Source organism: Rhinichthys klamathensis, unplaced genomic scaffold (genome assembly GCF_029890125.1).
Source record: "Rhinichthys klamathensis goyatoka isolate OS25496 unplaced genomic scaffold, OSU_Roscu_1.1 h1tg001190l_1, whole genome shotgun sequence".
Taxonomy (NCBI): domain Eukaryota; kingdom Metazoa; phylum Chordata; class Actinopteri; order Cypriniformes; family Leuciscidae; genus Rhinichthys; species Rhinichthys klamathensis.
The window spans coordinates 104516-117860 of record NW_026607378.1 but is presented as its reverse complement, the minus strand read 5'-3'; the positions used below and the strand labels follow the sequence as shown (position 1 = coordinate 117860).

The window sequence follows — 13345 nt, the reverse complement described above, 5'->3', positions numbered from 1 at the left end:
TTTCATGTGTGGTCTGTCAAAAAGGCTTTATTTCTTCAGTTGTTTTCATCATTCATACCATGTGGTCTATGACAGTATCATTATAAAAATGTTGATTTAAAGACATAATTTGACATGAACCATATATCATACAACAGTTGAATTTGATTTCTGAGCAGCGTTCCTGTAGAGTAGATATTTAGTCTAGCATCACTTCAGCGTCATTTCACTGTTAGTAGAGTATTAAAGACCAGGGTATAAGTTGTGTTGTTTGTGCCTGTCATTTTTCTCATATGCTTTGGAAATGTTTTAATTTTTGGAGTAAAAGTGTATGAACTAACTAGCTAAAAGTCTGATGTTACTCATGATCAGAGGTAGATTTGAAGTAGAGCTAATGTATAAATATTGCTCTCACAATTGCCCTGGTGGCGATGTCAAAATACTAGTGCTGTCAAACGATTAAAATATTTAATCGCGATTAATCGCATTAATGTCATAGTTAACGCGATTAATCACACATTTTTATCTATTCTAAATGTCCCTTAATTTCTTATTGTCCCATTTTTTTCTTCTTCTCATTTTAATGCTCTTATCAACATAGAAAAGTGGATCGGCTTGCTTTGTACACATGTTTTTTTATTGAAAACAACATTGGCACATACTCTAGTTTTAAATTTTACACTAACATTCTCACTTGGAGCAAATAATCTCTCACACAATGTAACACTGTACATTAATAAAAGGGTGAAAAAATACTTCGTCACACAAACATCCCTTTCTAAGGGGTCAAAACAGGGCGATACAAAATAAAATTACAAAGTGCACGGTAAACTAGGACTCAGCCTATAGTGCAGTTAAACCATGGCTTAATAATTTTTCTCAAGTTTGCTTTGAACATGGGGTGGTGACGGCGCAGTGGATAAGACACATGCCTTTGGTGTGAGAGAGCCGGGTTCGAATCCACTGTGAGACACCAATGTGTCCCTGAGCAAGACACTTAACCCCTAGTTGCTCCAGAGGCGTGCGACCTCTGACATATATAGCAATTGTAAGTCGCTTTGGATAAAAGCGTCAGCTAAATGTAAATGTAAAAAATGTAACATAGCAGTCAGGCTACTGCTCTTTATTCACCAGAGGCTCAACCACCCAGCCTCTTATTGAAAAGAATGAACAGTAACGGTTACCAATAAAAGGTAAGCCTACTACTACTTTGCTTTGAGCCAGTTACTCAAACAGACAAGCCTGTTGACATTTTCAGACAACAGGGAAGCTCGCTTCTTTTGTACAACATGCCCAGACAGTGAAAACAGCCTTTCAGAAGGTACTGATGTGGCCGGTGTTGCTAAGTACTTGCGTGCAAGGCGGGCCATTTCACTGTGTGCCCCTTCATGTGTGGACCACCATTCCTCGGGAAAGTCATCCATACCAGTAAGAGGCTCTGCCTTGTAGCGCTCCAGACATTGCTCAATACCGTCCTCCTCTTCATCAGATGAAGACTCGTGTGCAAGCATGAGAGTTGGTTTCTTCGTAGGAGGCTCAGGCGTGACTTGGTTATCCGGCTGTGCAGGCCTCTCCCTCTCCATCTCCTGGAGCCAGGGCTGTAGTACTCGAGTCCAGTCTTGGACTCGAGTCCGGACTCGAGACCGTTTTTCTATGGTCTCGGACTTGTCTCGGACTCGCTGGTATTCGGAATCGGACTTGTCTCGGTCTTGGCCACTGGTCTTGCCAAATATGGCTTTTGGTCTCGACCAAATCCATGGTGTCTTTTTTATGTTCCCAGTAACATATTATTGTAGTATGCACCCGCAGACTTCCACAGAAACCTCCGCAGATTACCGCAGATTGTAGTGCCCGTCATTGACAAGTACGAACTGCGCGTGTGTGATTTCTTTTCTACTATTTGCTACTGCAATAACGGCGCATAGCTGAAATAACAGATCTGTCTATTCACTGCCGATCATAATATGAAATTGCTATATGGACTAGTCACTGTGAATATTAAAGACTGCTATCAAATCTGATTGTTCAGCAAATCTCTGCAAGTGAGTGCCGCAGGTTCGTGTACTACACATACTCAAGTACACGTTTATCTTCAGCATTTCATCGTCAGATACACTCAGAAACCCGTCAAAATAAAAGTTCGGTTTAACGTGAAGAAATTACCACAGATATATTTTACTGGAGTGCAGCTATATTGTCATTTATGCTTGCTCAAATGCTCAGTAGGCTACTAGTACCTAGCAGTGGTAATAATAGTGGGTTGGTGTTTGTATCAGTTCTAACACTGCTATTATTTGGTGTCACCATATGTTATCATTCTTTTTTCTTTAGATTAGAAGATTATATGATATCAAGGGGAATGTCTATACTTAAAAATCCTGGGTGTTGTGACACTGTTTTTGCTTTTAGATCAACAAATAATAACCCAAAATGATTGTCATTTAATGTCATAATGTCAAGACTTTTTTCCTGTCCTGGACTCGGTCTTGACTCGGACTCGAACCTTTTTGGACTCTGTCTTGTCTTGGACTCGACTAGTCCTGGTCTTGGACTTGTCTTGGACTCGACAAAGGTGGTCTTGACTACAGCCCTACCTGGAGCAAGGCGTGGATCGTACACCACACCTCAGCCCTGTCAGGTTTGCTCAGACACTTGAGGTCCTTAAACCTTGAAATGAAATTCAACTTTAATACAAAAATTGCAACAATACCCTTATATCTACAGTGCTAAATTAAAAAATACAAAGTAAAGAAGCGAGCAACCTAACAAAACAAACACACTCAGAGAAACACAATGCTGAGGATAAGTGTGAGAATGAAGCATGGCAATATGACCTTGGGTCAAGTGCTGTCGCAACTCTCAGCCATGTGATGTTGGTCTTCTCCTTGCGACCCTCCATGTTTGCTGCAAAGGTTCCCTTGAACTTGATCATGTAAGCTGGGTCGTCCTCAGTAACCTCCATCACTCGCGACAGATGACACAACGCTGGCAGCACCGCTGAGCAAGACACAAACTTCTCTCATCTCAGAAGTTCAGACACATACCTGCAATAATATAGAGAAACACTTTAGTGGGAAGCTAGTTAGGCCTACTGTAATTCACACGGAGTTCTCTCGCTCACTCACTGACTCGCGCACGTACACACACACACACACACACACACACATGCATAGCCTACCCGCATGCACATAAAACACACCCAATCATTACTGTTACTGTTCTGACACGGTGTGTTGTGTTCGATGTTTCCACTGTGGATCAAAGTAATGGGCTGTGACCCCGAGGTAGTTGTGATTACTGAGGGAGGTCCCGTAATCACCGGTGAGCGCGACTGCTTTTGTCTTCTCTAACGCCTGCTGTATCTTATCCTTCTCTGTTTCTGTACGTGGCTTGTAATGGTGGCTCTCGAAGGCAAATCGTAGGTCCAGTCGTTGGATGCGATGCGAATGATATCAACTAGACCCTCGTCCTCCACAACGTTAACAGGCCTACATGCAGTAGCTACCCATTTAGCTATGGCTGCAGTAAGTTTGTTTTTAGTTGTAGTGTCCATGTGCTTCTGTCTGAAGTCATCCATTGTCGTCTGGCTTTGACAAGGGTGCGGAGAACTAGCATCAGCTGCGTGCTTGACCATCAAGTGGTATTTCAGACTGGATGTGCTGCGATGATCGCTCAGTTCACAATTACAAAACACACGAATCACTTTGGTCTTGTCAATTGAACCATTTGGCAACTTTTTAAACGTAAATTTCCATTCATAATTTTATTGGCATCCATTTCTGCGTCTCGCGCTCGCCGTCCACTCAAACCGTGACGTTAGCCTACTACTCTTTGTCAGGCGCAAGCCAAAACAAGTGTGTGCGGCGTGCCTGTTGTTTTGTTTCCGGTCTAGCTAGATGTTGTAGTTTTTCTAACGCTAGCCTACTAGTTGTTGCAACAGCATGTGAAAAAAAAAAACTACAACTACAACTACAAACTAAGTTTGCTAGGCCAAAAAGAGCGTTAATCTCGCAATAAAAAAATGTACGCCATTAAAATGGATTTGCGTTAACGCAGTTAATAACGCGTTTAACTGACAGCACTACAAAGTACATTATATTGCCAAAAGCTTTGGGACGTCTGCCTTTACATGCACATGAACTTTAATGACATCCCATTCTTAATCCGTAGGGTTTAATATGGAGTTGGGCCACCCTTTGCAGCTATAACAGCTTCAGCTCTTCTGGGAAAGCTTTCCATTGAAGTGATTGGAACACCTGAATTCAATGATTTGGAGGGGTGACCCAATACTTTGGGCAATATAGTGTGTCGTATTTTATATTCCACAGAATAAAGAAAGTCATACAGGTTTGAAATGACAGAATGTTAATTTTAGGTGAACTGGCCCTTTAACGGGCGCGTGGCGTTACGTGCACCACTAGAGGGAAATGTTCAATAAACACTGACATCAACTCGCACTGGACTCATTTGACTGGATTATTCTGTGGGAAAGTTTGTTGTCATTCTCATGTCTGTCAGGTAAACAAATAAGAGCTAAAAGAACTTGTCCGAGTACAGGTCTTAAAATATATTCAAATTATAGCGTCATATAAAAGATTTGGTTAATTTTGAGGTCTGTTTATATTCGGACAAGTTCTTTTAGCTCTTATTTGTTTACCTGACAGACATGAGAATGACAACAAACTTTCCCACAGAATAATCCAGTCAAATGAGTCCAGTGCGAGTTGATGTCAGTGTTTATTGAATATTTCCCTCTAGTGGTGCACGTAACGCCACGTGTCCAAGTATAAGGTCTAAAATATATTCAAATTACAGCGTCATATTAAAGATTTGGTTAATTTTGTTTATATTCAGTTATTCATGTTCTAAATCTGCACCTGTTTAGAGACGTCACGAGCTGAAGTGGTGTTTTAGACGCCTAAATTAACTAAAGCGGCTCTTTTAAGGCACTCATTTGGTCTGTTATGAGGTGGTAGTCAGCTGTTTTTTTATTTTGCGTTTAATGAGTAACATCAGGTTCGCTACAGACTATAAGACGGTAAGTATTGTTAATAAATCCTGTAACTTTTGTTGGTTTACATGGTTTAATCCGTTGTTGTTACTTGCGCAGGCCAGGAGCGCCGTACATGAGGTAGTTGTTGGGTTAATTCCTGAACAAACATTTTTCACTGTTTAAACGTCATTTATTGTTATTGTCATCAAAACAGCGCTTTGGTTTAAGTTCACCAGAACCATGTATTTGATGTCAGCTTCACGAGTTTCACATGATGCCTAACTGTACTGTCACTGAAGCACTGTAATAAACGCAATGTTACAGTGACATTATGTTTGTGTTTCTGTTCAGCAAAGTGTAACATGTGAACGGACCTTGAAAGGTAGCTGGCATTTATCATTGACTTTAATTATTCTGTCTTATTTTGTCTTTTCTTTCTCTCACTCCAGACATCACCGGCTGACCACTGTAACAAGTGTCAGCTCCAGTTCAGTATAAAAGACATATGGAGCACTCCATGAATCTCCACATCCCTTTCCAGAAGACAAAACAGAAAACGATGAATTCATTGGTTAGCTGGGTCTTCAGCTCTTCGACCCATCACTGCCAGTGTTGGCAGAGAACAAAGACAAAAGCTTGAACTTAATGTTTAATTGTGATTTGTATTCCTCTCTATATGTTGCAGCAATAGGAAATTGTGAATGTTAAATTGCAGTTTCTTGGTTAAAGGTTTTAAAGTGAAGTGAAAATTAAAGCATCGGTGGTGTCTGTTGTATCAATCAATTAATCAATTAATTTTCACATATTTCCAGGTGGTGCTTCAGGTGTTTATTGAGCAGAAGACGTCACGTCGGATGTCCCACACACCCTTAAAAGTGCACTAACACTCCACATCAAAACAGAAGGTCAGTGGAAATCAGGCCAAAAGTCAATTTAAGCTAATGCATGCTGCATTTTAAGTTAATTTACAGTAGAAAACAAGGAGTGCATGAAATCATTTGACAAGTGATGATTGATGTACCTGTATGCCCCATTGAAACAATCGGGTGTTTTCTTTAAGTGTCCTGGGTACAGAAGCACTAGTGTTTTCTCCCTTGGATGATTCACTTTTGCTCGTATTATTCTAATTTAAGTCCTTTTTTGGGTAAACAAGTGGCAAAATTCACCAGTAAAATTCAATTCTGGCCACTTAATGGTAAAATGATCAAATAAAATGTGTCTTTATTCTCTTTTACACCGAAGCATACATCAGAGAGCCACGAAACATGATCTCTAAAATACAGTATTTATTCAGTAAAATCTTACATATGCATTTATGCTTGAACAAAGACTTTCAAAGTTGATTGGATAAACACAAAATAAACAGATTATCATAAGCCCTCCTTTATCATGTTCATCTTCATCCACTTTGGACTTTCTCAACATCCCATAATATGCTTCTCTTACGTGTAAATATTTTTTACTGGGAACATTTATCTGACTCCCTAGACTCTTGCAGGCCTACCGACCTTGACTACAGAAAGGCATTATTCAAGCTGTTTTTACGCAGCATTTGCAGATTAAACTAGAAAAATAAAAGGATAATAAGGACAATATATCAATATATATATGTAGAGTCTGAGACTTCTACCAAGAGTGTAATGTTTACATGATGTGATGTTAACATTCAATCACTTTCTCCTCTGTCAAAAGCATCATATCATATATTAAGTAGCAATAAAGGTAAAGAGTCTGTTTTAATACATACAATAAAAATGTTGGTTTACACACAAATATATGTATACATTTACAAAATGTATCTTTCATGATTAAAAGTTGTAAGGATAAAAATGTAAGGAAAGCTCTGTACCTCATGTAAGATTAACAAAATTAATGTAAAGCAGTGGCCTCCATTGAATACCAGGGTTCGTATGGTCATGAGAAACCTGGAAAAGTCACTTGGTTGTAATTTCCAGGGCTGAAAAAGTTTTGAAAAGTCATGGAAATTATTTTCACAAATATCTGTATAATAGAATAGGTTTAATCTGGGCCTTAATTTCGCCCTGGAATGATCTATTGTCTATTGCACATAGTTTTATGCAGGTTGTGCGCTTATAATGCTGGACAACGTTTATTCACTGTTACGTTAAATAGGTTAAATGAGTAAATGAATCCACATAGTCAGAATACCAGTCAGATTTTAAACCAGTACTCGCGTGCTCTCTAAAAGAGACGCTTTTCTGTGCACTCTTCACATTCAAAGCGCACACCATAAAGTCGCCTCGCAAAAAACTGCCCAGAACAACATTGAGTTCTGTTTCAATGTTGGTGATGTCTTAAGTGGACATAAACCGTTGAGAAAGAAAACACGTGCATCAGTATATTGGATCTGTGCATTAGGTCCTAAAGTGACAGCAGCCTAATATTCAACAAAATACTAAGAGAAAATCACTCACTGCTATTGCCTGAATCATTTGTGTTGTGTTATTTTACATTTTGATTACTTTTACTAAATACAATGAAATTCAGGCCCTGGTTTAATAGATAATATTGGTTAAAAAAATTACAATACTTATATTTCAGTCACATGACGTTATGTTCTCTGCGTGGTTTAAACGTATGGCACCGTCGCAGTTTGCCATTATTAAAACAAATAGCAAGCAAACAAAGAGCATTAATAGTCAATCATTTTAGTTAAGATATGCTATAGATTTTAAAAATGGGATTTATTATTGTACAATGCTTACATAGACCTTCAAGGAGCATTAGGTCACGAACATTCAGTTTTCTCAGCAATATTTATCGCAGTGATTAATTTTTATGCAAACATACACCTTTATTTAATAGAATCGAGCAAACTTGTGTTTATTTTGAAACCGTTGCTTTTTTGTCTGTCTTGCCTACATTTCTTCATCGTAGAGAGCGTTATATCCATTTTGTGATTGTCATTTGAGTATCTCATAAAACTTCTTGCCACTAAAATATTTGTTCAAAACTGAGAATTTTCTGTTAAGCTTTACAATAAGCCATGGTTTGTTAATATTAGTACCTTGTAAGCATTTATTAATCTTGCATTTAAAAAGGCTAAATGTGCTCAAGCAGAACTCGGGATGCTGTTAGTTAAACATTGAACACACTTGTCAGTGTCTGCTGTTTAATTGTAAGTGTATGTAGACATGTACTAGCCCGACGTCTTTGCAAAAACAGCACAAATTCAATGCCAGTTATATTTGTATGTTGTCACGTCACGTTAACAGCAGAAGTTCTGTGCCGAAGGTGTTGAGTACCAGTGATCACACAGAGCCTCCAAAACCACACTGTAAAAAATAAAATCGTAAAAAAACGGTCAATGACTGGCAGCTACGGCTGCCAAACAAAAACCGTAAAAATAAAGTAAAATATCCTAATTTAAATTGAGTGCAAAAAACTTTTCCAAACTTTGTCCTTAAATGTTTTACAGAAAAACACTGTTATTTTACAGTTATTTCCTGAATTATTATGATCAAATACCTTCACTGTGAAAAAAAGGTAAAATGACTGTCAGCAATGGCTGCCATACAAAAACCATAAAATGAATGTAAAATATCCTAATTTAAATAATAAATACTATTGCAGAAATCTTCATTAAGCTTTTTAACAGAAACACTGTTCTTTCACATATATATATATTTACTGAATTTTTACTAAAAAAACATATTCACTGTAAAAAGTAAATATCTTGCTATAAACTACACGCATGATTTACTGATTATATGTCATCAGCAACTACACAGTTACTGTCTGTTAAATAAAGCAACACACAACATTTCATCAGTGTTTCTCTGCTCATCCTGGACTGAAGCTCAGGCTCTACTCTTCAACACAATGGTGACACACAAAACACACCATACAGAAACACTTTACATCCCAGCAGAACATTAAACACTAACAGATCTCTCAAGATCTCAGCATCTTCACTTATTACAATCCAGACTTCTTTCATACTAACATTCCTATTGAGAAATAACAGAGGTTTAGAAGTTGATATTTTATTGAAAATAATAAAGTTTGATGTCACCATGATAGAGGTCAGTGTTTGCTTTAGTTGGGCTCTTGACCCTTCATATATTAACATTAGTTTTTCTCTTAACTTTGCATGTCTTTGATGCATATTTATTAATGTAGGAAATCGAGAGAAACTCAGATCAGATGATGTTGGTCACTTAATAGTGATAATATTCATCAATCAATTGTCTGCTGTATTGATACCACCTGATTGGTATGACTTTTTAATGACTGAATAAGTTGTAAAATGTTAATTTAGAATGCCAGTATTGCTATAGAAGATCCTACAATGCTGTTATATAAGATTTTATGAAGTCATTATGCAAAAAATGTTTTGACAGGATCATACAGACTCACTCAGGCATCAAGAATTAGCGTATGAATCTCAACAATGGTGACAATGAAAAAAAAATCTGACCTATTATAAAGTCACAAAAAGGCTTTGTTGATAGTCACCATTGTTGAGATTCATATGTTGATTCTTGATGTCTCCATACTCCTAACAAAATAAGCCAACTCAAAAAAATGTATGTAGAATATATAATTTTTTTAAATTTGAGATTGCTATAATACTGATCCCACAATATTTCAACAAATCATGTGAAAAAAAGTATAACTTTGTATAACACTAAAGTCAATCTATATATAATGTATTCACAGCCAATAGAGGTTTGACTGTCATATCAATGAATCAGATCATCATATGATGACTATAAAATCATCTTATATTTTCTCTTGCAATTATTGCCATAATAAATGTGCATCAAAACACAGTTAAAGCAACCAGAGAAAAAGTAATGTTGAAACTCAAGAGTCATGAGCCCAACTAAAGCAAACACTGATCTCAATCATGGTGACATCACATTTCTATTAAAGTTTTTTACACTTTATTTAAATTAGGATATTTTACTTTAATTTTATGGTTTTTGTTTGGCGGCCGTAGCTGCCAGTCATTTGACCCTTTTTTTTACGATTTTTTTACAATGAAGGTATATGATCATAATAATGCAGGAAATACCTGTGAAATAACAGTGTTTTTTTTTTTGTTTTTTTTTAATTAGAAGATTTTACTTTAATTTTATGGTTTTTGTTTGGCAGCCGTAGCTGCCAATCATTTCACCCTTTTTTTACGATTTTTTTACAATAAAGGGATATGATCATAATAATGCAGGAAATACCTGTGAAATAACAGTGTTTTTTTGTTTTATTTGAATTAGAAGATTTTACTTTAATTTTATGGTTTTTGTTTGGCAGCCGTAGCTGCCAGTCATTTGACCCTTTTTTTACGATTTTTTTTTCCCACTGAAGGTATATGATTGTTATTTTACAGGTATATCCTGAATTATCACAGTGTTTTTCAGTTTATTTAATTTAGGATTTTTTACTTTAATGTTACAGTTTTTTGGGGGCTGCCAGTCATTTTACCGTTTTATCATTTAACTGTTTTGTTACTGTTTAATTACAGATTATATTTGTAATTTTACATACATTTTATGTAATTTAAGAAAACAGAAAAAATAATGTATGAAAAATACAATCAATTTCCTGTATAAAAAATGTGAATTACTGTAATTTGTCATTAATGTCACAATACCTAAAATAACAGCTGAATTTTTATTTGACAGATATTATTTGTAATTTTACAGTGTTTTGAGTACAATTTAAAATGAAAGAAAATGATCGTCAAAAAATCACAGTTATTTTCTGTAAAATTAGGAATTTTTTTTACAGTGCAGGAAGAAAATTATTAATCATCAGTTTGTGAATGTTGAGTTGTCACACATTTTGTTTTATATGGTGAAAAAGAATGGTGATTAAAGCTCACAAAAAAAAAAAATCAGCTGTTTCGAGGACATCTAATTCAAATTTCCCATCAGTCCTGATAAAAATTAATGATAAAATGTTAGTTATTTTTTAGTTTCTGTCTTTGTAGGCAAGATAAATATGAAATTGTCCAGTGAGTCCAACCAAAATCACTGCAATGCACATTCTGTGGTAAAGAATCGTATGACTTTCCCAGGAGCATTAGAGTGTGGCTGCAGATGATAGTCCGTTTTACAGTATGGTGCAGAATCTTTTGCATAATCCCTTCTTCTTGGGTAGGTTCGCTGAGTGCTGTTGTGTAGACGTGTCATCATCTATTTGGATTTTGGTGTCATGGCTCTGTGTTGCAGGAGGCTCTTTGTGTGCCGGATCACTGGATGATATAGTGGCCGCAGTGAATTCTGGACTGACTGTACTTGTAGCTTGAGGTCTGTAATTGACGACAGGTTTTGGTAAAGAAACGGTCTTCTCGTTGTCATTTATCTGGATTTTGATGTCATGGCTCTGTGCTGGAGGAGGCTCTTTGTGTGCTGGATCACTGGATGATGGAGGAATTACAGTGAATTCTGGACTAACTGTGTTTGTAGTTTGAGGCCTGTAATTGCCGACATGTGTTGGTAAGACTAAAAGATCAGGTATGTATGTGTAATAACCTGTCTTCTCGTTGTCATTTATCTGGATTTTGGTGTCATGGCTCTGTGCTGCTGGAGGCTGTTTGTGTGCTGGATCACTGGATGATGGAGGACTTGCTGTACTTGTAGTTTGAGGCCTGTAATTGATGGCAGGTGTTGGTATGAATGTGTAATAACCTGTTTTCTTGTCCTCATCTATCTCATGCTCACTGTCATCTGAATCACTGGATGATGGAGTGATCGCGGTGACATTTGGTCTGACTGTGTTTGTAGTTGGAGGTCTGTAATTGAAGACAGGTGTTGGTAAGAAAGGCTGTATATATGTATTATAATCCATCTCCTCCAGAAACGTATTTAAACACATCCTCCTGATGATCATGAGAAGGCCTCTGGAGATCCGGTAAGTGGCGTCTGGATCGTAGTTTGAGCGGTCGTGGTGTTGAGTCACATAAACTCTATGAAACCACTCCTCATCGTAGAGACTGACAATGATGCGGTCCGTGTTGCTGGTGTGCTGGTCAGTAGAGTTGTCTTCTGAGACGTATTCAGGGAGTTCTTCAGCTCCTGGTGAATTTAGATTTCCAACCACATAGTAAGGGAAATCGATGTCTGGGAGAAGTTGATCCCCATATTCGTCATATCTGTTCTCAAAATAGTGAAAACCGAAATCTCCGTCGGCTGGGTCACATTCAGAGAGCATGATGTTGTCATTGCCAAAAGAAACACAGTCATTGGCAAACCAGTAGAGGAGATTGAGTCCGTGTCTGGGCCAGGGTCGGCCGAACCCAGAGTCTCTCAGCTGGGCTAATTCATTTAATGTTTCCATCATCGTCCTGTACCTTAGGAGGAGAGAGGAATATATAGGCATCTATTAAAATACAAGATAAGAGTTTCATAGAAATATGCTTTCTTTAAAGGGATACTCCACTTATTTTGTAAATAGGCTCATTTTACAACTCCCCCAGAGTTAAACTGTTGAGTTTTACCGTTTTTTTTATCCATTCAGCCGATTTCCGGTTCTGGCGGTACCACTTTTAGCATAGCTTAGCACAGCCTTTCTCAAACCTTTTTCAGTCAGGGCACCTTTCAAAAGTGCATAAAATCTTAAGGCACCCCAGTGTAAAATATAATTTAAAAACACTGCATAACCCAAATGTAAATGCAAATGTCCTGTTTATTTAGACAGAACAGTAATGAACAGAGCATAATACGAACTGTAAATAACAATAACAATAATAATAACAATTTTATAGAACCTTTTGGTATATTGTGGTCAATAAAAAAAATTATTTGCTTATAATTAACATGACAATGTGTACAAAACTAAAGTGGCCTAAATTCACGTTTATTTTTACGTTTCTGTCAGTCTGAGGTGTTGTTGCTATAACGCGTTGCTATGGGTTGCCGCTGCGTCACTTGCGTCAAGTTGTGTGTGTGTCTTGCTTCGGTCTTGTGAGACAGATTTTTATGGTTAATTTTATATACCGCATTTTCCGCACTATAAGGCGCACTTAAAAGCCTTTAATTTTCTCAAAAAACGACAGTGCGCCTTATAATCCGGAGAGCCTTATATGGATGGTGAACACACGTTCACCAAGACGGGGAGACAGCGCCGGGCGACTTACGCCACTATCTGCCAATGGATCGTGGATGCCTGGGCTGATATATCAGTCTTAACTGTGATCCGAGCTTTCACGAAGGCAGGGAATAATCTCTTTATCCTGTTTTCGGTCGAAGTCCACAGTAGTCGATTGTCGAGTTCGCGCGCTGCGCGCGATCAGACCTCCTCCGTGTGTTCAACATCTGATTCGGATGAACTATCCATTTGAGCTGATATATTCTCAGAACACCACACAGCACCGTCATCGGCTGATAGCTGACAGTCTGAATCTCC

The 13345-nt window shown here is 37.6% G+C and overlaps 1 protein-coding gene across 1 annotated transcript; it reads right to left on the bottom strand.

Moving 5' to 3' along the window:
• Positions 1–11050: 11050 nt before the first annotated feature.
• LOC130079630 (uncharacterized) lies at positions 11051–12305 on the bottom strand. Its single transcript, XM_056244972.1, has one exon. The coding sequence runs from the start codon at positions 12278–12280 to the stop codon at positions 11051–11053; it is 1230 nt and encodes a 409-aa protein (XP_056100947.1). The 5' UTR covers positions 12281–12305.
• Between the last annotated feature and the right edge of the window lie 1040 nt (positions 12306–13345).

Bases quoted from the DNA above. Each gene is read 5' to 3' on its own strand.
- LOC130079630 (XM_056244972.1), bottom strand. From the start codon at position 12,280: ATGATGGAAACATTAAATGAATTAGCCCAGCTGAGAGACTCTGGGTTC.